Source organism: Micropterus salmoides, unplaced genomic scaffold (assembly GCF_014851395.1).
Source record: "Micropterus salmoides isolate LMB-PRFRI ecotype aquatic unplaced genomic scaffold, ASM1485139v1 Ms_hic_scaffold_13, whole genome shotgun sequence".
NCBI lineage: Eukaryota > Metazoa > Chordata > Actinopteri > Centrarchiformes > Centrarchidae > Micropterus > Micropterus salmoides.
This window is the reverse complement of record NW_024040374.1, coordinates 8824931-8849719: the sequence shown is the minus strand read 5'-3', so window position 1 is coordinate 8849719 and position 24789 is coordinate 8824931. Positions and strand designations below refer to the sequence as shown.

General features: G+C 41.1%; 1 protein-coding gene across 15 annotated transcripts in view; it reads left to right on the top strand.

Annotated features, from left to right (window-relative positions):
- The first annotated feature begins 4662 nt into the window (after window positions 1–4662).
- Window positions 4663–24789, top strand: part of sgip1a (SH3GL interacting endocytic adaptor 1a) — a 67369-nt gene continuing 47242 nt past the window's right edge. For 7 of the 15 annotated variants that reach the window (XM_038715341.1, XM_038715347.1, XM_038715339.1 and 4 more), the window contains exons 1-3: window positions 4663–4973; window positions 5744–5788; window positions 8561–8653. In XM_038715341.1, coding sequence (XP_038571269.1) covers window positions 5779–5788; window positions 8561–8653 — 103 coding nt within the window. In that variant the 5' untranslated portion in view covers window positions 4663–4973; window positions 5744–5778. Of the gene's footprint in view, window positions 4974–5166; window positions 5789–8560; window positions 8654–24789 lie in introns of all 15 variants that reach the window. The other 8 variants (XM_038715342.1, XM_038715340.1, XM_038715344.1 and 5 more) reach the window with 4 other exon arrangements.

Sequence of the window (24789 nt, the reverse complement as noted above, 5' to 3'; positions counted from 1 at the left end):
TTCAGGGACCTGAAGTGGCATCACATAACGCCTCCTCCACTCCCAGTGGTTCTTCACTTGCCAGACGATAACAGCAGTTTGCTGCTAAATGCGGCTTTCCCTTCTTCTTTTCCGCTACTCATACAGTGACAGAGTGATGACCCATTTGAATTTGTCTTGCGGGTTTTGCTGGTGGTGAAAACAGTTTGGGGCCTGCACACACAGAGACATCACTGAAAAATAGCCAGATTAGAGCAACACTGCACCCCACAGGCAGAAGGCATGAGCAAAGGTGGAGAGAAAGTAGGTCAGAGGGAGGGGAGGTAGAGGGTGTATGAATGTCAGTAGGGGGTAAATAGAGACAGATGCCAGATAGAGGGTGGGAGATGGGACAACAAGAGAGGTTGATGGGATGGAGATAGAGAATATTTGCTTTTTCTTTTACATCCACTGCTGTTTTTTAAATTAACAGGTTCGTTTCTGAGAAGGCGATTAAGCTAGCCGCACCTACATTTGAAATGCACACGTATTCAAGCTTTTATGGTAACTGAAACGGACCAGAGCGAGCTGACAGGCAGGTTAGTGACTTTATCATTTGTCATTTTCACTCTCTACATAGAGAAGTGTTGCAGTATGAGAGTCTGACCTGAAGAGAGACTATGAAGTCTTCATGTTATGCGAGAACCACATTCAACATTTATCATATTGGGTCGGACTTGATGAATTTAGCGCGAGGATACACGTGACAACGTTCTGTTTCAAAATAAGGTGTCTATACTGTGTACATTAAAAGTGAATGGACGCATGTAATTTACTTTACTGGGGCCTCAGACCCACACCCATAGTCTCTCCAAATCCTGGGAAACATTGAGTAAAAGCACATTTTGACTATTTAATTTATGCAATGGTTAAAAAAAATGGAAAAAATATGAATGTACTTGTTCGGTGTTCAGCAATTTTTTTCATTATATTAAGTTTTGGCTTTGGCCAAGAATTTTCTTTTCGGTGCATCAATACCTAGGAGAGAGTATTTTACTGAAAGGAACAGAGAATATGTCACATCTATCAAACTTACAGCCTACCTGTACTGTCAGACACTGTGATAGCTAACACTGGATTTAGTTTTGCAGTGAACCAGTAGTAATGCGAGTGTGCAGATGCTGTATCAGGATACTGAGAAGTCAAAGATAAAGTAGATATTGGTTTTAACCATAGACTGTATATAAAAAGGTTTGTGTATTTTTATTTTTTTTTAACTGTCCCTGTCTTCTTCTTGAAAAACAGAAACTGAGAGCAGCTGTAGAAGTGGATCAGAGATTGAGGTGGTTTATGGATGGCATAGCAATGTGCAATGTGTTAAAGTGAACAGCAGATGGCGCTAATAGCATGCCATTTTTGGGTTCTTGTTGGAAAGTAAATCAACTGTGGGTCCACCTGGAATACCCTATGCCAAATGTCATTTTTGGCTGACTAATTATTAGGGTACTACTATGGTTGGGTTTTTTTGCACTAAATATACTTACACAGTGAATCAGATGACACATTATACTGTTTGGGATTTTTTAAATACAATGACAAAAGTTTGATGAAGATGCAGAATAACAACATTTAAAATCTGTAACATGCATGTGTACAGTCTCAAATATTTGTCTTCTGTCAGTACTGCAGAATTTGTACATGAGTAAGGAAAACTATTCACTGTATGTCTGTACTATAGTAAAGGACATGTTGACCTTCACTGCCCGACTTCTCTGGACTCACAGCCTACTGTGCCATATTGCTATTCTCCAAAGGTTATGTTCCTGTGTAGTTGTGTGTATGCCTTCACCGGTACATTTGCACTTATAAAATGATGTGCTGGTATCAGCATTCACATACGTGCATTTCCTCTGAGCAGCTTCTTTGTCATCTATTCATCATCTCCCTTCTCACTCCTCTCTCTGGCTGGGGTGAGAAACAGGAGGTCCATGGAGAGAGCTGTAAATGGCTGAGGAGCTGTGTACCGGCTGGTTTTGCATTGTTGCAGGTACAGTAGGTAAAACCCCTTTCTTGATTAATACAGTATAGCGCCTCATCAGCAGTGAGAACGTGGACTGACAGCATACCTGAAAATATGGGATATAGGTCACTTTTCTTTTTCAGTTTCTATATTCTCAGGTGATTTACACTAGATTAACTTTCACTTATTTGTCAGCCTTACTTAAATGTTATTGCCATAACATGTAGATATAGGTAATTGTGTGCTGCAGAGTGTCCTCTCAGAAAGTGCAACAGGGAACACTCTGGCATTGTCATTTAGAGACACAAAGAGAGAAAGGCAGACAGAAGTTACTAGATATTCCCATGGCGTTAAAACCATAGGTTCAAACACACATTCCCCAAAGCTGCATGCTCTATCTACCCTTTCTTGATCTCCTCTACTATACATGCGCTACTTTATCTTTTTTCCTTTCATTTTGCTCCAGAGCTCTCAGACTTGGATTTTAGCAACTTGGACAAAATACCATGCATGGAATGTATACAAATTCAAGATGGTCTAATTAGTGTCTGGTATGCTATTTAGAAAATGCCCACTTCTACAGCAGTGTGGGTGTGATTTTCTATTCCTCTACATTTTATATAGCATAAGTGTGGGTCTTTATTCAGGCTTCTCCACTCCTGCAGCTCCAAAACAGAGCTTAAAGGGCATTAGGCTTTATTTAGCAAATCCCTCTCCCTTCCTCCTCCCTTATTCTACATTCTCCACTAGCTGCATAACCACTATACATATCTTTTTATTTGTAAATGGCCAAATATACACTTTCGAGAGACATGTCCAGTATAGTATTTTGATGGTATTACAGTACACTGAGCAAATAGCCACAATATTTCGTTTCATATTATGTCTGGCAGTGAGGCCTCAACACCAGCATAATGGTAGATGTCTCTTTTGATTCTCAGTGAACACTAGATGGCAGTGCAGGAGAATAGGCTGGTTGTCTTGAGTGAGCATGAGTGAGACAAGAGGGGTAATGTAGAAGAAAATAGGAGATGGAAAGAGAAAGTGATGGGAAACAGAGATATAGAGAGAACAGAAAAGACGATGTAGATAATAGGACAAAAGAAAGGGAGGCAGCAGAAAACATCAAAAAGGGGAGAAGGTAAAGTGGGTGGAGGAGGGACCCTGTCCTTGAGAGCATCTGCTGGGTGTCAAGACAGAGGAACTGGGCATGGAAAGACATAGGCATGAAAGGAGGGAGGAGGCAAGTGACAGAATGAGCCACATAGAGGCAGCGTGACAAAAACAACAGGGTGAAAACAGGGAAAGGGTGAAACAGTAAATGAAAAAGAAAGAAGTGATAAATGAGAGAAAGACCGATTTAGAGGGAGGGAGTCACCATCACATGGGCTTAAGCATGACTTGGGAGGATTCATTGGACATACAGACACATGGCTGGCTCTTGTTAAAGCTTGACTGAAAACAGACAGAAAAAGTGGACAAAGAGATACTAATTTGTCACAGTACAGACTGTAACACCCATACATCACACAGTTTGCTCTCCTAAGACTCAATATTTTTTACACCTATTTTCTTATTAGATATTGCTCTGTCTATAATTAAAGGTCCGGGATAGTGAGGGATGTCACTATAAGAGGGGTCAGCAGGTGTCTCTCGTCACAGGAAAGAAATACACAAATTGGAGGCTTTAAACAGTCATAATGGAGTATTGAAGTTTATTTCTCCTGGTATGTTTCCTTAGATATTTCTCACATTTTCTATGAGGCTTGCTGAATAATATTAGGAACAAATGCATAATAAACAACTCTCAGCTAGTGGTGAAAAGGACTATCAAGTTATCTTTATGTAGAAAATGTTACCGTTGCAACATTACATTAACAATGATTTAATTAGTCTAATGTATATATAAATTGTACATTGGTACAACATTGGTAATTTGATTGTGCTTTTATTAATTGTGTTTTTTATTTTCTTAAATTATTAACAGTATTATGTAAATTCCCTCTGCTTTTTATTTTTTATAAAGATTTTGATTTGTCTTTCTGATTGGGTTTTTTGTTTGTCTGACCTTGCAAAAAAGATTAAATACATGTGTATGATTGACAAAGAAATTGCATATTTATTTTTTGAATTAAATTGAAATGGCTACAGTAGATTGAAGATTAATACATGATATGAACTGTAGGACGTGTTATTTGGACATTACTTAATTTCTATAATACTGATACTGTACACAATTTAGAATACTACTGTGACTACGATGACTACTACTGATATCACTACTAACAATAAAAATTATAATCTTAGCCCTAATACTTATAACAATAGACAAAAATTGCTTGTTGCATTTTCCCTGGTTTATTCCCAGATTAAATTTTTTGTGGTAACGTATTACTTCAGCATTTTATTTGTCATCATTGTTTTGTAGGTTAGCCTAATTGTCAGTCTCCTCTGCTCTTTGGTTTGTCCACATAAACACTCACCCCCTCTCTTCCTCTCTTTCTCTCCACCCTCTCATAGATAATTAATCAGAAAACACAAGCGCACACCCCTCTCAGGGAGGGGGTTTGCTTGTTGTTTGCAGCTGTAGCCTGCGTTGCCATGACGTCACGCTGATCGATCCCCGTCCCTGTGCAGTGGGAAAACACAGAGACAGAAAGAGGCAGCAGAGTGAAACAGGCAGGCAAAGAGAAGGGAAGGTGGGAGGGAACAGGGAGAGGAGAGACAGAGAGAGGGCAGAGTGAAACCACACCTTATTATAAGAGCAGACGGGACACAGGCAGGGGCACACAAGCAGCTACTACAGGAATAGTCACTGTACCGAAGGGTGCAGGGCCAATATTTTGTGCAGTGGTGTGCTGTTGTAGAGTCTGTGTATGTGTGAGTCCTCATCATGGGCTGTTATTTGGCTCACACCTGCAGGTTTCTGTCTCCGCTGGCAAATAATTCATGCCATTCACCAATGGGCAGGCTCAGCACACAACACTGACATAAGGTAGGGTGTAGCAGAGGGGTATGTGTATGTGTGTGTATTTAGTGTAATTTGTGTGTATTTGCACATATGTGATGGCTTGTTACGTGCCTGTATTTGAATGTATAAACGTGTGTGTATTTAGTGTATACACACACAATTGTTTGTCAAGCAAGAAGGGTTACTAATGTCTGGTTCTCTTGGGCCATGTTGTCAGGAGATTCAAGCTGTAAGCCATGTGACTCTACAAAGAGCTGCAGGGATTGGCTGAGACCATCTCTGACCTCAGCAAACTGCCTCCGCCCCTCCTCAACACTACCACCCCACCCCCCCTTGCCAAACACACATACACACACATAACCCTCCCTCCCTCTCAGTCTCTGTGCCTGCCTCCCTCCCTCTCTCTACCCTGCCTCTTTTATTTATTTATTTTCCTCCAGTTAGCTTTTCCCCCTCCTCTCAGCATCCTCGGCTGAATGTGTAGGTTAGAGCCGCAGTAGCAGCAGCAGCAGCAGCAACAGCAGCATCCATGGCTTAAGCCCCAGCTCTGATCGGCAGCTAGCCCCGCCAGGCCCCTACCCCTCCTTTCTCTCTTTCTATCTCTCTCTGTATCTCTGTCCCTCCTGGGCTAGTTGACAGGTGACGTCTGGGGGTGTCGGAGGCTCACAGTTAGCCAGGGCGTTAGCCACATGCACACAGCTACTCTGCTGCCCATCAGTTCTACTGTATCTCTCTGGTAACCGGGGGCTTCTTCTCTTCTCCCCCTCCCCATACACCACCTGCTTTCATTTCAGGCTCCTTGGAGATAGAGGAATGCAAATCTGCAACCATGATGGAAGGTAAGATGAGTTTCTTTTTACAATTATTCTTTCCTATTTTCTGTTGTAATTCAGGGTTATACCCCTTTATGTCCTTGTCTTACAGCGCTTTATCTGCTGGCAAGCGTGTGTATGTGTGTGTGTTTGGGAGGTTCAGATGTCATAAGCTGCCCTGCTATTTTGAGTGCATACATTCCGGTGACTTGCATGTTATTAGGAAAAGGGCACAGCCACTGAATGTCTACAGAGGCACAATGGCGAGGCTAATTGAACCGTGTGTACCTTTTGTGAGTCTGTGTGTGTGCATATGTCTGCGTACCCCTCAACCCCCCTTTTACCGCTTCCCATCGTAAAGGATTATTTGGATTTATTGTGCAGCAGGGCTTATGTGCCCAGCTGGCTCACTTGTATAAATTCTCTTTGTATGGTGTACTCTGAAGCACTTGCACACGCAAGCATACACACTCACAGTACCATATGACTCTGCTGTGTATCTGTTCACACTACATTGCCATTTTACCAAGCACTCGCATGTGGATTACATGTCCGTACAGAAGGGTGCATGTGTACATTTATACCCACCCATGGTTGGACTGATCCATCTCTATTGGGTAGAGCCTAGTGAGGAAAAAGAGAATTGATGACTTGTTTTAGATTTATGTCCCTTTAATTGATGACATCATCAGGGGGAAGGCCAGTGATGGAGGGATGAATCCCTACAGCTCTGCAGCTGGCACACGAAAGCCTCCTTCCATCCATCTGTTTTATAGAATATCTGTCATTTCTTATCTTTCATGTTGTTCAGAGATCCTATATTTAACAAATACTGGGCATTTGTTTGACCAGAACAACCTAAATATGTTGACTTTTACTGAATCAACCTTGAATTATGTAAGCTTTCATTGTCCATGATACATAAGCAACATTTGAGGCAGCGAACGTGAGGAATTAAGGATATATGTAAAGGTCATTATTGCTTACAATTTTAACCATTAAGTTACGTACATTTCCTTAAAGTGGTAATTGTTTGTCTGTGTTCCAAAAAAGCTAGACAATGTTGCGTGCATTCAAGCTGTTTATACCGGTGTGTTTAGGAAATTAACTCTGTTCCATGGTGTCTGCTGCTAAGGAAGAATCTCATTAGCTTGCTGTCTGGTTGTGTTTTTGTATGATGTGTGTCTGTCTATCAGTGTTTCAAAAGGAATGATGTTATTGCTGCCCGGTCATGTGTTGTTGGCTCTCAGCAATCTCACACCGGAGAATAAAAAAATGTTGTTTCATGGTAACATAGTAGCTTGGTCATTTAAAACTAGGTGTGGATTTGAAAAGTGGGCAGGAACCTATATACTGATTTTGTGACAGGTCTCAGATAGTTAGCAGTTTCAAATAATTTGGATGTGATTTTCAGCAATATTTGTCTGCCATACAGTATATAATTCACAGTCCTAAACCACATTATTTCTTATTTCAAAGGCTGACCTTACTGACTGGTTTGGAAGTTAACACTTAGGTAAAACACAGAAAATTACATAAAATTCTAAACTGACCACCACCACATACCAAACAGGAAGTTCTTACCTCATGTTAAACAGTGAAAATTGCTTTAAAAGCTTTTTTTCTGAATGTTTGGTAACAGTGTATTAAACTGCCATGCAACTGTATCATGGCAGTTGCATGGTAGTTGGACAGTCTGGAGCACGTTGTAAAGACAACAATCGTCACAGCAACACTGTTTGTCACATACACATCATTATACAAACTACAAACTGCTCTGTAAGCATATAATTTAGATGGTGACCATGATAAAGGCTACACCCTTTCTGCCCTTGAGAGCTGTTTTGTAGCACATAGCCAGGTTATGCACAGTTATGTCTAAAAAGCTTATGCTTATTGTGCAGATATAGATGCAGGATAAATAATTATAAATATTAGATCCTTCAATGTGTTAATAACATAGCCAGTTGTTAAGCCATAACCATCCCAAAGTGACTGATTTGTTTTTTTCCCCTCAAGTGGTAAGTAATTTTTCAGTTAAGAATTCTCCAACAGTAAGAAATGATGAGCAAATCTATTACTCCCTCTCCCCTGCAAGTATGCTTTTCTGTCATCGACTGCATTTGTCACGAGCCAAGTTGTTAGGTAACAGTTGCAAAGAAAAAAACAGACTGTCTGCAAACCGCTTCCCTTCCATTAGCATGGCTAGCACAGGCTTAGCATGGACTGTGTGAGAGCAGGATTATAGTCAGGTGTTAAAATTGGATGCTAATCCTTGTTAGCTCTGCTTTTTAAAGCCCCATGCCATCATGGTTGTCCCATGGTAGAAGACATAGAGTGATTACTTTATTTTAGTTCAAAGGGAAAGAGGCAGGCATTAGTTTGTGCTAGTATTAGTGACGACAACCATAGACACTAGATAAAAGGAGGTTGTGATAAATAAAACTGATGGTGAACTGTGACCTCCAAATGATAATTAGAAAAAGGCAAGTTCCCTACAGTAAAACCAAAATGAAAGTTAGTTTATAGTTTTATAAAGGCATTTTTCTGTGCTGTTTTTTTTCTCTAAAAGACCCTCTCCCCCTATAATTTACAACAGTCGTAAGAGTAATTACCTTGATCATTTGCTATGAATTTCCTGGGTTTACTGCAAGTAGGATTACTGCATCTGTGGTTCTCGTGCACAGTGTCTATACATTATTGCTTGGCAGATGTCATTTCAAGTAACAAATCTCCTGTGTGCTTTTCTGTATGCATGAGACACTGCACTTGTGTGTAATTTACTCAACTCTCCTTAAGGTAATCATACTGATGCAGCTTGGGATTCCGGATCCCGTTGGACTTTGAGAATAAGAGCTGTAAGGAGGAGGCTCAGATATCATCAAGACAAAAGTAAAGTTTAATAAATTCAATTTCTAAGTGTATAAGAAAAATGTATCACTTACAAATTTAGATAACATCGTGACATCAGTGACTAGTCTTTTTTAATGACCAGTAATCTTACGGTGCCTGAGGATGGCAATTTTCATTTCCTGCCTAACACTAACACAGATTGTCACGATATGTCTGACTTTTATGGAAACAATGATCCACAATTGATTTGGTAACCCTCTAAAGCTTTCATCTAGCACCATGTTTGGTCAAAGTAACATTTTATCTTGAAAACCAGTGGGTTGATTACCAGGCAGTAGGTGACCTGACCTTTGCTGTAGCACTACCATCAAACCAAAACTTCCCCTCCCAATCTAACAACCATGGCATTTTCTGAAGCTCCCGAGAGCCTAAACATTTTGCATTTTGGACACCTCTTGTACCACCTTCAGGTCAAATAGTAGACTCTGTATACAAGATTTCTCATAATGTTATTGGTCAATTGGTATAAAATCCCAATGCGGAAAACCCATTTGATTTTAATGTACCCACGGCAGCCTCTCGTGGCCGCTAGCAGGGCTTCGGACTTGTAGTCTTGTTAATCCTAGTTATAAATCAGACTGCCACACAGAGGCCCAGTACAGAGGTCACCGGGCTGAAACTTGGATAAACCCTTGACTGGAATGCTACAGTGTAGAGGGCAGTGAGGACACATGGCCAAATGGTGGGTACCACTTAATTCCTGTAATGGTCTATTACCTAACAACATCATATGAAATGAAAATGAAACTTAATCATTATTTGCTTTTGTGATTATAGCTTAGTTGGGGGATTCTCACATAGTTAAGAGTATAATTACTTCGGTTTTGCTATGAACCAATTAAAAACAAAAAGTTCTAAATTCCGTGTCTATCTGGTTGAGCTCATGGCACATAAGCATACAGGTTCATATCCAGTGACTCAGCTTGTCCAAAGCATCTCAGCATGAAAGATAATCCATTTCAATTTAGTTGTAATGAAAACAACATGATATTGCTTCTGAGATCCCTGTGGAATAACTAGTGTGTGTTGTTTATGGATGTAGTGCTAGCCCTTAGACTACAGGACATTAACCCTTCACTATTATCAACTAAAGCCAGGCTCAGGCTACTGGAGTTTTGAGTCTATTTATCCCTGATCCACCCCTCCCGACATTTGGAGGAGAAACCTGGTCTTGGGACCTTGTTCATCCCAGGATCATCTGGTAATGTGAGGGGTCTTAAATCTCCCGAACTGCTTGCAGACTCATTAGGGTCTCCCCTATAATGTCAGTACTTACTGAGCGGGACCACAGTAGGCAATGAGAGATGTCTACAAGTACACTACAAGGAACTGTTAGTCCCGGAGCAGCTGACAGTGTTGCAAAGCAATGGTAAACATTCTTGCACTTGAGGCTAACATTAGTTAGCATACTACTGTTGACAGATATTAAAACTGAATGTTAAAATCTCACCTCCAGTTCTTGCTGAACACTCAATAGACAACCCTTGTTAACCGCGTCTTCCCGAACCATTTTCTCATTCAGACTCATGCCTTCTGCTTTTGTTTTTACATCAAGTTGTTGCACCGCATCAGTCTCCATTTTGTTTACATCTGCTTCCCAATGACATCACATGAGATCAAGTGAGGTGGTGCATTCCTCTATCTGGAAAGATAATAAAAGAATCATATATGCTATTTCATCTTCAAGGCCTACTGGCATGAGCAAAAAAAATGGGGTTGTGGAACAGAGTCATGTATTCCATTTTTTCTCTTTCAAATCCCTAAGCTGCATTAAGTGGAAGTTTTTTCTTCCTTGCATCCAATTGGCTCTAACTATTGCACTGAAGGATGCTGACATATGGTTTCCCGGGTAATGACAGTGAGGCTATGTGCTGGGCAGAGGCTCCCAAGTGCAAATTTTCTTTGATTTCTGAATAATTAGGTATTTGGTGTGTTGATGTGGGCACAGGGATGGTGCACCAGGTCTGTCCATGTTGGTGAGAATGTATTTCCCCTTGAAGCTTTATATGTAAAGATTGTGACACTGTTCCCTATTAAAGTCCCAAATGAGTAATTTAATGTCTTGCCATCGGCCCAAACATATAACTCATGTGGGCTGATGCATCGGAAACAGCCCTCAGTCGCCTAGCAGATATTTTATGATGGGTTGAAACAGAGCAGCATACCGTGAATGTGAAATGCAGAATTGTATCTCCCTGCCATTCCTCAAAATTTGTGTCACTAATTCTGCATCATGAGTCATAGTGTGAGTCTGTGTTTCTCCTGGGATTAGTCTAATCTAGTCATCCGTAGACACAGCCATACACACACTCACATATCTATCCATCCACTTTTCATAGTGAATAAAAGCTGTAAAACTGACGGAAGCCAGTGATGCTGTGCAGTGAGTAAACCTCACCCGACACCTTAAGAGGCGCACTGGCGAACGTCGCTATTGCCCATGGGTTTTAGCCTCCTCGTCAGCGTGTCAGTCAGGTCTGTGCAGTACATTCTCGGGAGCAGCCAGTTACGTAAACACACAGGTCTTAGATTGTTGTAGTCCCCAGATAGTGATTAATTGGATATTTTGTATGTTCAGCCACCAGGCATATATCACAGAGTTGTAAATATAACTGAGACAGAAAGCGACCAACAGACACATTGATGTTAGGGGCAGTCATGTCAGGGCTGTTTGTAGTTCTTCAGGAAATTCCTACACTGGAGCACAGTAGAAGTGGCATGTTACTGCTTTAATAACATGTAAATAGTACATGTGTGTCCAAATAGCAACTGTGTACATTGACATGTCGCCTCAAAAACATGACTGAAATGCCAATTCAGATACAATGAGTGTAATTGCATGCTGAATATATTTAGGTGGGAAAATAGCTAAATTTCGGCATGTTTTTCAGCTGCACACAAATTCATGAAATATGTACAAGGGATGGGGAGGTGATAGATTTCTGACATTGGTATGTATTCTGGATAAGTCAGTAAAGTCTTGAATCCCTGACTAACATTTTAACAATCCCTGACTAACACTTTAATCAACTTACAACATTAGACAATGCTGGCATGAAAAACTTGTGCTTGTATATATCGGTTCAATTATCAAAGTATACATTTGTGTGTGTCTTCCTCCTAAAGTGTGGCAGACGCAGGGGAAAGCTCATTGTTGAATGTGTCTCCATTGAGTGGCTCCATTGTGACTGTGCTAGACAATAAGTTTGACAGAGACCCAAATGAACAAAGATGTGCAGGGGCAGAGACTCAGGAGAGGAGGAGGTGAAGGGAAAGCAGTCTATGAATCTGCTTGTTGCTAAAACTATATTCATTCATTCTTAGACACAACAGCACAGCATCCTTACAACAGCCCTTATAAATTCCGTCTTGTCCTTTGTACAGACACCCACACACACACACACACACACACACACACACACAGCGAAAGCTTATGTAATAATGCCCAAGATTCTGAGCCAGATAAACAGACATGTTTGTGTAATCCAGTGGCAGCTGGCGGAAGATGAGGTTCTCTTGCAGCATAATCAAACTGTTTCCTTGAATGACGTATCAGAATCAACTTGAAAAAAAGTATTTTTCAAATATGTCATCAGGTAAAAACGACTGTTTTTGATGCTTAAGTTGTTTGTGTGTTTGACTAGCCTCTTAACCAGACAAATGTTTTATTCGCTATGGCAGATGCGTCTGGCCCCTCTCACATTCCCTGACTCTGCTAGGCTAGTGTTTGACAGGACTGTGCTTTAAGGACTGCATGTGATTTAGCAGGTGATTTTCCTTGACTAAATAATTTTTTCATACTTTTAAAAATCACTGTCCAGTGCAATAGTTGCTTATTTTCTTCCCATCAGTGCTGTACTGGTTTATTAGGAGTCCAAGCCAGAGTGGGGCTGGGAATCCGCGAATGCAAGGCATTGTGGTTCCCAGTACCAGCAGAGTGTGGAACCCTATTGTAATCATTATGGTTTACAAAAACTTATACTGCAGCCTAGACGGTAAGTGCTACAGACGCGAAACTCAGAATGTAGGTCCAGGTCTCGTCAATGACCTCAGGTGTAAAAATTTGCATGCTTCTACCTCCAGAGGGCACTATAACCAAGGTCACTTGGGCTTGGAACTCCCACATGCGAAGGAGCATATCAAAGGATCGAGCTAGCTGTAGAGGAAATTTTGATACGCGAAAAAGTGTCCTAATTAACGATTGTTTGCGAAAAACACTAAAAACAGGACGTGATGTCATATCTCAGGTTTGCAACATCCGATTGACACGAAACTCGCGGACCTTAGCGGGAACGCCCTCTCAAGGGGCTGTGTGACATTTGGTGTCAATCGGCTTCTTGGTGGCGCTATTATTCGTACATAAAATAACTCTCCCATAGACATACATTCATTTTGTATCTCCGTAACCGCAAGTCCCTTTAATTTCAAACTCTGGGCATTTATTCACTGCGGGCCCCCGAAGCCACGGCGGGGCGCCCGGGTTGACTCAGGCCGCCTCCGTTAGTCTAGTTTAAATTGAAATTTTATACATAGCACATAAAAAGCAAACAGGAAGTAGCACAGCCTGTTAACACGCACACTAGGGATGCTGTTTTCAGCCTAACAGGGCCCACACAGAGATTAGAGGAGCCTGCTGTCAAAACAGTAGGTGAATTGCTGTCAAAGCAATGTGGTCTAATTTAAGGAGTGGCTCTAGTTTTATCAAAAAAAGGTCTAGTGTTGTGGCTGCTGCTGTAACACTAATGCCACCACTGTGATGGCACCATGCGTGTCTTTTTTGTCATGGTTTTGACTATGGCAGGAAAAGTCTCAGGTGGATCAGTCAACAGGCAGAATTCAGACGAGAACCAATTAAATGAAGTTCGGTACTCTGATGATGATTTCTGTGCTGTGGTGTTGTCACTGATTGTTACATAAGTTTTATTTGTGAATTGTTTTTGAATGTCACGCTGCAGTGTCTGTTTGACTGACTCATCATCTGTGTGTCCTTTCACACACACACATACAAACACACACACCACAAGGATGAGTTAAGGTCACAGCCTATATGCTCTGTGAGCCTTACTCTCTGCAAGGTCTCCTGGTATCTCGCTCTCTCATAGTCCTGAGACACACACATTAAAAATGCTTTCATAATAGTGTCTTTTACAGAGTCCATAGCAGTGCAGAATGGGGAGCTATCCACAGTACCCAATTAGAGGAGAAACAGACAATGAATGAGACACACAGAGAAAGAAGCTGACACAAACTGGGAGAGTGGAGAGAGGAGAGAGGGAGAGGGAGCTATAAAGCAGATGCCAGGAAGTAGCAGATAAACTAAATGTCCAGGTAGGACAGTGTGAGAATGAAAGAGATACATGGAGAGCAGCAATGCGTGTCATTGCCCTGGAAAGAGAGGGCAAGACAGATACAGAGGGAGGCGAAGAGGACAGTGCAATGATCATGAAAGGCTTGTGTTTTGTTGAGTCTCTTCCTTGTTTGTGGCTTTTGGCTTTGAGTCTGATCAGCTCATGTGGTGGGAAGAGTGAAATTATTGGAGGGGGATGCGCAGACTAGGTGTTTACTATTTTACCTGTCTGTATTTGCATTTATATCTTTGTTCAAATGTCGTGTAGGATGAGGATAATGCTTCCCTTCTTTCCTTTCCTTCACCATTTTCCTCCAGCACTGTCTGTCATATTATGGTGGCAGGGAAACCCTCAGGGAAGTTGGATTTATTTGGCTATATAATATTAATGTGCTTCTATTATTCCATTATAATTATTAATGTATTTAGCTCCCAAGCTGACTCTTAGTACTTGGCTCAGTCTTCTTCGACTGTACTTAATTAATAAATTAACGGGAAATCTTATTGCAGTTAAATGGATTAAATTTGTCTGGTCTTTCTCTTCGTTAAACATCAGCACACATGACCATAATGAGTATTTGTGCACTGATGAGGCGCCTTGTTTTGTTTTTTGGAGTGCCCACTTACCTTCAACTTGCGTCATCTACTTCAAGTAGTGATTTCCTTAGTTTCCCAGAATACTTTTCAACAAGCCCCAGGAAAATAGCATGACTTATTCTGCAGTGGGTTACGTGGGCAGGAATAGAGGGAATTAAATGTGAACAAAAAGCAATTTATAATCATGATAATGATACATTTAGAATAATGCCCCCATTTTAACCATAACACCTCTTGCCTGCATTGCATTTCTGGTAATGAAAGTGAAGAAAATATAATCCTTTTTTAAATGTGTTTCATCCTGATGGTTGACTCTAGTAAGAACTGTTTGCCCTTTTGATTTTGGAAGCCGACATAAAAACCTGCATTGTATCATTGATATGTTAGCTTAAGTATTTCAACATGATGAAATCATTGTATATTTGTTCCAACTATCTGTGGGAGTAAGTAAGTAATAATAACAGCGAAGAAGAAAATAGGCCATGAAATACAAGACAGACTGCTGACATCAGTTTTTTGATTTTTCTTTTTAGGTTAAAGTTTTCATGTCCCTTCCTTCCTCCTTTCATTTTATAATACATTATATGTATGTGTGTATGTGTATGTGTGTGTGTATGTATGTATATATATATATATATATATAATATTATAATACGTATATATGTTTCCTTTCAGCTCTAGGTTTATTAGAAAAAATGCCATTGTATTTGTCCATGCGTGTGTGACAAATCCCCTCTTTTCCATATCTGTGGATGTGTCTGGGTCTCACACTCTGTGTGTATTTTTACTGTATGGCTGCAAGCCAGACCAGCACAAACAGATGTCGGTTTCAATCAGTGGAGGATGCACTAGCACAGTAGTGCAGAGACACAGCTACAGGAAGAGATTAACAGCGTTTAGATTGATACTGGTTGAGTTGAGAGATGTAGTGACGAGAGAGGGATTGAAAGGTTAGAGGGCTGCAGAGAGAGAGAGATGTAGGTATTTATGGTAAGAGAAATGTGATTTATAAAACGGGGATGAACTGAGTGTTTTGAGGATACAAGAAACACGTGTGCAGAACTGCCTCACCAGCTGTGTGTGACATGTTTTCAGACATTTACTGTTGTCATGGGAAGTTCCTGTTTGTGTGAGCGTGAGGCTTTACAATAAAAAATCCCTCTTCATAGTGAATTTGTTCATTCTTGCATGCAAGGGTATTTTAACACTTTGTAATTTAGTCTGTGGACATGCACCGATTTGTGTGACTCAAAAGCAAAGATGTGTCTGCAGACATGACATGAGGTCATTGTCACTGTTCCTATAACTTGAAATTTTATCCAAGATTATCAACCAGTCAATATTAGTGTGTGAAAAAAAAATCAGGCTGTCACTTTTTATTAAATGAAAAATGTATATTAAAACCTGTATGTTCAAAGCTACTGGCCTTGAGAATACTTTGACCATAGCAGTCCAGACAGTGCTCGCGTGTGACTTGCACTCAATTAAAGATGGGCCGCTAAAGGTGTGCATGTTCAGAAATGATGCTGGAGAGACGGACTTTCTGCCAGTCGTTGTCCCAGCAGCTATCAGATGGATGACTCATAGCAGATAGGATTTCATTAGCAGACACCAGACCTTCCACAGAATAGAGGAGCCATTGATTTTCAACATATCAGCAGGGAGAGAAAGGGAAGACAGGGAGACATGGGAGTTAGACGTACAGAGAGAACTGCAACTGAGAGAAAGCATCAGTAAAACTAAACCACACAGCACAAAGCACCTCTCATTTGTAGTCCCACTGTAAGATACTGCTGAGGAGCACTGAAAGAAGAATTTGCTGAATACTGTTCATTATCTATCCGTCTATAATGAAAGATGGCCGCAAAGGATGTTTGATATTCTGTTAGTCTGATTCATTTTCATGCCAATATCATTTAGCAGTTTGTTAAGCTTCAACAGGGAAGGACGGAGATGGAGCCTCCTTTTCTGGACTTTTCCCCTAAAAAGTGTTGTTCTTATCAATCCCTTTTACTGTGTAATTCTAGCTGCTCCTGTGTTTTGGGGCTTTTACATACGGTATTACAGTTTGATGTAGCAGTAATTGTTTTCACAGCTTACATCCTCAGAGGAGTTCCTCCACATTCACCCACAGACTGTTCTTATAACCTCATGTGTCGTTGTATAGGTCAGACTTCAAGCACTGACACAAAAAAAAGAAATGAGTTGACTCATTAATTTCTATTTGTTCTTGGATGTCAGCTTTCACTGGCTATACCGGCTGCTGTCTCGTGCAGGGGGCAAGAATTGCAAAAATAACCTGGTACCAACATATAGCCTGCAAGCCAAAATAATCGGACCCTTTTGTGCTTTGCTTTGACACTACAGAAGAAAATAGCAGTAATAAAGGAGGGGGAAAGGTAGAAATAAATGGGAGTCTATGTGAACTGGACTGAGGATGATTTACAGTGTTTCTCATTACACCACAGACTCTTTGCTCCTGCCAACTTTCAACAGTTTCTCTGAGATTCATTGACCTCATTGGTCAAGGACTGTATAAGATTCATATTTTGTCATTTAGCATCCTTTCCAAAACAAATGGGCTAGGCGAACCTATGTGACCAGAGTGCAATTTGCCAAATTAAAAGGGAACTTGAAAGAAAAGGAAGTTACTCCCCTCACTTTACCACAATGTTAACCACTCTCTATAGTTGGTGAGGGCGATGCAGGAATAAGAATGCCTTCCTGTCTTATTTCTCAGGAAGTGAGAATGGGCTGTCTAACTAGGCTGTTACACTTCAGCAGTGTGTGTCAACTTTTAAGGTTGTTTGATGTTAATTTACATTAAACACACATAAAGGACATTTGACAAACTTTTCCCCACCCATACTGAGGGCTTTTCTTTTTTCTCACAGAATCACAATGTTTTGTTTTGTGCTTTCTTTTCCCCTCTGGCAAGTCATGAGGCTACAGCAAATAGTTGTATTTGCTAGCACTTGTGAACTAAAATGGAGAGTGTCAGCACTGTTCAGCAGCATTTGTTACTGGTCATGTCACATTATTCCCCAAATGTTTCAAAGCAACATCAGCATCTCTTTAGCTGCTTTTGCCTTTAACAAAAGTAGGAATTGGAATTACAAGCATCCTGCTCCCCCATTTCAGGGACAAACTATTAGTGAGGGTTTACTTTATGTACTGGCTCAAGTTTTTCGTTTAAATGCCCCAAAGCTAACAGATCTCATAATAATCTCTGAAATCTTATTCCTCGATAAAATATTTAAAATGTACACTCTTACAAAATATCCGCAGTAAGGGTGTTTCATATTCTTTTTAATCACAGTGTGAGTCAGAGAGGGAGAAGGGGGCAGGGTGTAATCCAGCACAGATCTCATACTTTTTTATACCCTTATATACTGTATTATTAGAGCACAGCAATGGAGTTCTACATGGTGCAAGCTTGTATGCATCTGTTTCTGTGTGCATTGTTATTTGTGTGTCTGTGCATGCATGCCACTGCTTTAGGACTGCTGCTTGTTATACAGTCACACTGTCCTCCATTTTGCATAACTTTAGTGCATCAGTTGTAGCAAAAATCTCCTGCAGTGGCCCCTTTTTGTTGTTTTAGAAGTACCAGCGTGTTACATAACATGCAGTCACTAAGAACAATGTCTCAGCTTACACAGCATGTGTACACAAAGTTAGCAGCACATACTCACAGAGCAGGTAGTGCACAATCCTTCGGCTTTACAAAAAGAAGAACAGATTAGATTTGTTGAAACAGCTGCATCATTTTCTCACTCCTGTAGTTCATACTGTCAAGAATGGCAGGAGAAGGATGGGAGAAAAATCAAACAACAGTTCATGAGTCATAATTTAGAATGATACCTGCCCTCTGCAACGGTTGCACGTGGTGTGTGTGTATAACCAGACAGAGCCAGCAGGATGACCCATGTTCCTAGCTGAGGACTCTGTACTGTTCAAGTTTGGATACAACTGAATGAGGGTAGGTAGATACAGTCTGTTACAGCCTCACTCAACCTGCAGGTTATGTAACACCAGATTGCCGTGCATTAGAGTGACCCTGGAATTGATGGTGTGTTCCCTCAAAGTGGTTCCAGATCTTGTGGTTCATGGTGGTTTCACCACATCTCTTCGTTCTTTCTGCCTCTCACCATCCTTGTGTCACTTTCACTTTCATTTCCCCCCGCCTATCCTTTCAGAGACAAACAGCACTCCAACTTTTGATGCTATCAGTGGATCTTTATTTGAGGACTGTGACAGTGAGAAGGTGCAAGATGCAGTCATAGGGTTTCAATAAGCCACTGTTTTAATGAACCATAGACAGTCAGGACATTCCTTTTCCAACTAAACCTATAATCTGGGTGTAAACAGGGGAGGGGTGGAGTCAGCGGTCTGCCTTTACCAGAGTGAACTGAGATTAGATTGTTGGGAGGGAATAAGGCAGATGTAATCCACAGGAATTCGGGCCATCTTTTTAGGATCTTATCTCAATGAGAGGGAAAAGAGATGGAGAAGACAGAGCGCTTGTTGCTGATCTCATCTATTTTAACTTAATGCTCACCACTTCTGTGTCTCTTCAGAGTACGCACAGCTGACACTGTGTTCTTCCTTTTCTCATTACCTCCCCCTTTTTCTGTCCTCATTTTGATAATTGTTTTTCCTACAAACAAAGTAATTTCCCATGCTCCCTTGGGGCACGTGGAAGGAGGACGTGACCAGGCTGCATCTGAGTTACTGATACATATCAACTTTCTGGACTCATCTGGACAAGACCACACTCTCTCACACACACACACTCACACACACACTCACACACACACTCACACCCTGGTAACACACTGTGTGCAGAACGGCATACTGCCCATGTGGAAATTTTTCATTCTGGGCTGCCTCATAATCTGACTGGCAATCAACTGTATGCCTCTGCCTGTGTCTTGTTCCCTCACTCTCACACATCGCATGCACACATTCTCACATGCCTTTCTCACTGGCAAACAGACTGCATTCGTAGCCAAGTCATAGCTGAGATGGTAACTGAGAGATGTATGATTGGCTGCTGGGAAAGCAGAAAACCGTGCCCAGAGGAGAACTGATGCAGGAGTCTCTCTCTCTCTCAGTACAATGAATTGAATTAACCATGGACGTTGTTAGGGGGGCTAAGCCCCCCCGAAATATTGCAGTTCAGACATGTACTCAACAAAGAGAATCAAGAATATTGATAAACACTATATACACATACAAATCTAATTTGTGTTTATTGGCATAAAAAATCCCTTTGGTTGTTTCCTCTGCTTTATAATTTAAATCCCTACTGTGGTCAGGCACTAGGACCCTGAGGGAGGCTGCCGTTCTCCAAACAGAGAGAGACACACACAGCTACACACAGACATGGTGAAGGAAGATCGATTCAATAGTGAGTGATACATAGTGAAACTGTAAGTTGCTGTTAGTGACTGTTACTTGCTGAACTTAAGCTACGTTTCTTGAGGTAAAAGAAAGGGGATATTTTAGTTGGCTATGGAAAACACTAGGGTTGATAATATGAACGCCATTAATATTACCTATCTCTAGTAGCCTAAACCAGGGTGTCCGCGGGATCTTTAAGTCTTAAAAGGTAATAAATCAATTTTGCGAAAATTAAGGCTTTTAAAAAGTCTTAATCACCATTTAAAAGGGCTATATGTAAGTTTTTCAATGAAATTAATCAAATTTTCATTGCCTTATGGTCAATGGGCTCAAAACTGACTTAGAATTGAAGCACATGCCACTATTCTGCTTTTAATGTGAGGTCTCCGGATCACTTTCAGCCCTCTGCGCGCTCCAGAGCCTCTCTCGTACTACAGCGACAACACAGCAGCGAACGACATGCAGTCCACTAACACAACAAAACAACCAGCTCACAGCGAAACACGGGCTCCAAGTAAGGATACAAAACAACAATAAAGTCTTATGTGCTGAAGCCCATCAGACCAAACAGGTTCAGATTATGTCCAGTAAGAACAAAGTGAGCATTAGTAAAGCTGGAGAAACACAGAAAGTCACGTTAGCTCGCGGGCTAACGCCGAGCAGTTGCCCATGTTATCCGGTGCAAAGTTAAATCCCTTCCACATTACTTCACCAACTAACGTGACCCATATTACTATCCTGTGTACCACTGTTGATTTAGCCTGCAAGAAAGGATGTAACGGTAAAAAGCAAATGTGGAGTGACTTGTTTACTAACGTTAGCCTATAGTGAGTTATGTTTATTGTCGTTTTACCAATACTCAGATATACAGCTTCTCCGCTTATGAGTCGCTGTAACTAACGTGACCCACATAACATAAAACACTGCAACAAAACGGTCACAACAACACAGAGGAAGAGCCATCCACTATCACTAGTTACAGTAAAGTTACTGCGGTCTAACTGTTATAAATTGTGTCACAATCTCGTTATAATATCCGTTCCAGCTCACTGACCGTTTCATTATCATCCAATATATGTAGCTGTGCTGACACTGCTGAGCCTCCGGTGACAGATTCACAGATAGCAAAGATAGTTACTGAAAAGCAGCTGGCGAGCTAACGCTGTAGCACGTCGGCTAAATGCAGTAAATGTAACGTTATCATGTCTGGAGAAAAGCCACAGCCTGCATGCTGGTGTTCCTGCTTTTATTGTGGTATTTCTGTATGAAAGTGGTTGTGTTTCGGGTTATGCTCGCTCATGAGTTCGAGCACGCGTACGAGCACACACCTGGTTGCAATCAGCTAGTGGCCGCTGCAAACTACATAATGCCCCTTTAACAAGGTATTACATTTTGTAGATATTGTTCAATGTGCCCAAGAGTTTGTCTGCTAAAAGTGTGGGTGAACGTATTTATTTATATTGCATAGCCAAAAACACTTGATAGGCAGGACGTAACTTTAGCGGCTGTGCGATTATTCTGTGTAACGTTAGGCGCAGGGATCTACCATGCGAGTGTTTCACTGTCATACACCCCTAAAAGTAGATCCGTGCGAACCAGAAAACATATTTACTTGCACAACCGACCGCAACAGACACGTTTTAATAAACATAAATCATAAAGTAACATTTGTATTTCAAACAAATGTCAAACTTATTAGCACATTTTCACAAATTTCTTGACGGCATCAACCTCCACTGGAAGCCTCTCAGGAGCATTTCTGTAGCCTGCCCCACGGTAATGACTTGTTTTTTTGTGCTTCTACTACATTCTTCAGAGCTCTCTGTGGATCGCTTTCGTTTCTCGTCTTGACGGGTGCATCCAGCAACTACCACAGGGAGCATTTCAGAATAAGAGCGTTTTACCTGCCGGACTTTGCCGACATGTTTAGATTTTGTTGATTTGGTGATTAGTGCTTGCTTTTTGTGCTTCTACTATGATTAAGTAGGCTACGTAGTAAAAATGTTTCTTTTTTGTCTGATTTAACTGTGCTTATTGTTGATATACGATCGGAATCTGTAACGGGTATTTTATTTTGAAAATTGACCATGTCTGTGCCGTTTCTGTGTCTGACATCCTGCCCGGTTCACCTGCGCTGTGCTGGTTGATGCCAAGGGGGTAAGCCACAGTTGAAACAGTGAAGCCGACCAAAGCCTGCATGGACGGTTCCATGTAGGCCCAAAAGTGACGTCAAAACCCTGTGACATCCCGTTGCACACATGTAACCGTATTGCTTAGATTATAAACTTTCAGTGAATCTAAAACAACTACGGTAAGTTATTCGGCGATCAGTGACGCTACGTAAGTGGGCGGATTAATGAGTGACGATCCGAGTCAGTCAAACACACTGAGCCATGAAAGTTTTTGTTGGCGCAGCTCTACAGCTACCAGAATTACGGTGTTTCTGCCGTTTCTTTACGTCATTAAACCACGGTTATGCTGCGCGATCATGCGCAGTAGATGCTGGTGCCAACAGGAAGTAACCCTGTAGTAATATTTTATTGGTCCAAAACTGGCTTCACTGCTCTCCATTGAAATCAGCGGGGTGGCTTCGTCCAGTAATTTACTGTCTATGGTTGACGCTGGGACGCTTCCTGGATGCACTCCGTCTATGGACGGACTGCAGCGCTTCTTGTGTAAGCAAAAACATTTAGTAGAAAGGCTGCTCCGGCAGCAGCGAAGCAGACAGACTTTCGGAATGAGTCTGGGGTTAAAAACTTGGTTAATGTGTCTTTGTAGCAGGTGGGCCCACGATGAAGCCCCGCCCCCACTGTGCTGACAGTCTAGTTCCGCCCCCGTACAACTGTATGAAACCAAAGTAAACATTTTGCTGTGATTAAATAGCAATAAACGGATCAAACTGATGCTGAACTAACTACAATATGATGCAGATTTGTTAAACATATGAATTCATGCTTTGTCAGGTTTGTCAGCAAGACAGCAGGACTAAAACTTCTAAAATGTTTGTTTTCTGAATGGAGTTCAGATCGATCAGGGCTATGCTATGCTAACTTTGTCACAGTAAAATATAACGATAGCTGGAATAAAGTTACATACACATGTTTTCTGAACTCACCAGGTAGTTCAACCTCCTCGCTTTCTTTTCTCCCAGCAATGTCCAGTTTTGTCTGGTTTTTATATAAATATGAAGTAGTGCCAAACGGCGCTAACACTGGAACCGGATGTGCACGGAATCTAGCTGCTGAGAAGTGAAGTTAAGATAAATCAACGTTGTAATCCCAAAAACTAAAGTAAAAGCTAATTTAATGAAAGCAGTTTACTCCAAATTCCTCCCTTGAGCAAACGGTGTAGTTGTCAGAACATAATCCAGTCCGACCACGGGTGTTTATTTGTCCAAAAGCTGGTGCGCTGCTCCCTGCTCCTCTCCCCCAAGTTTAGCAGCTCTTAGCCATCCAGCAGATTTTCAGTCGCCCGCTCTGCCTGGCCCTCTTCACACAACGCTCTGAAGCTGTTGGTGACGTACGGACAAACTCAACGTTGATAGGCTATCGTGACTCAGTGTCATGCGAATTTCTCGCTTGAGTTGAAAATATTCAACTCACACGAATTCCTTCACGTTGCCTTCGCGTTGCTTCACGCCGCCCAACAGGAAATCGCGGCTTTACACGTCTTTGCACTGACTTTCATAAAGCCGATGTGCTCATCAATGTCACTTTTCGTGAACACAGCCTGAATGGAGCAAGATAATTTAAAAAAAGTCATCGTCCTGCATAAATAGTTATGATTATTGACGCATTAGTTAGAGACTAACTGCTACCATGTAGAGCGTTTTTCTTGCGCAAAGTTAATGAATAAAAAAACAACGGCAAAATGAAATGGCTTTAACTGGAATTATTATTATAATAGTGGGAAGCTATATACAGTACTATTATATGAAAATATAATGACTATACTAACATAATATAATTTACATACATTTACATTTACTGACTTAACCGGTTATAGCTCAAAGTGGCGCAGCAGTCTTAAAATATGTTGAAAAGGTCTTGAAAAAGGTTTTTAAAAGTATTGAATTTTACTTCAGGATTCCTGTATATACCCTGTCTTTACCATTCATTTTGTGTGCACACATAAAGACAAGCAATCATGTGGAGGGGAACAAGAAAGGGAAGAGGAAAAGGAGGGATCAAAAGGACAGGGTAGGGAGAGTAAAAATATGTTTGTGAAAGGTTGTTTCCAAGTTGTATGATTTAGTAGCAGTATTTATGAATAATCAATTCATCCCTCCATTATCAATCAATGCTCAGCCCCAGTTTTTACAAGAGTTTATGGGATTAAATAAAATCCATTTACCTGATTGGTTACATGGTGCAGTGGGATTTGGCATTAAGAACAGTGCCCATTGGCAAGACAAATGGGGCGATTCCAGGATTATATCTACAAACACGGACACACGAATCTTGATATAAAGCTGTGCTGGGGATCATAAAGGAAAGGTTCAATGGGTGTAATTGAGAGTGGAAGCTGAGTTTCTGTAGTGTAACACATCGTCTCACTGTTATAAAATACATGATGGATTTTATTATCTCAAGTCTCAGTTTTACCATCAGTGCAATAACAAATAACACTCAAACTGCTGTTCCAAGATCCTAATTATGGCTTGGGCTGAAACTTAGCTGATTCATTTATGCCAAAAAACTGTACTAAAACACTTTTACACGTTTACTTCTGTCCATCCATACAATTTCACCTGGCACTGTTAACT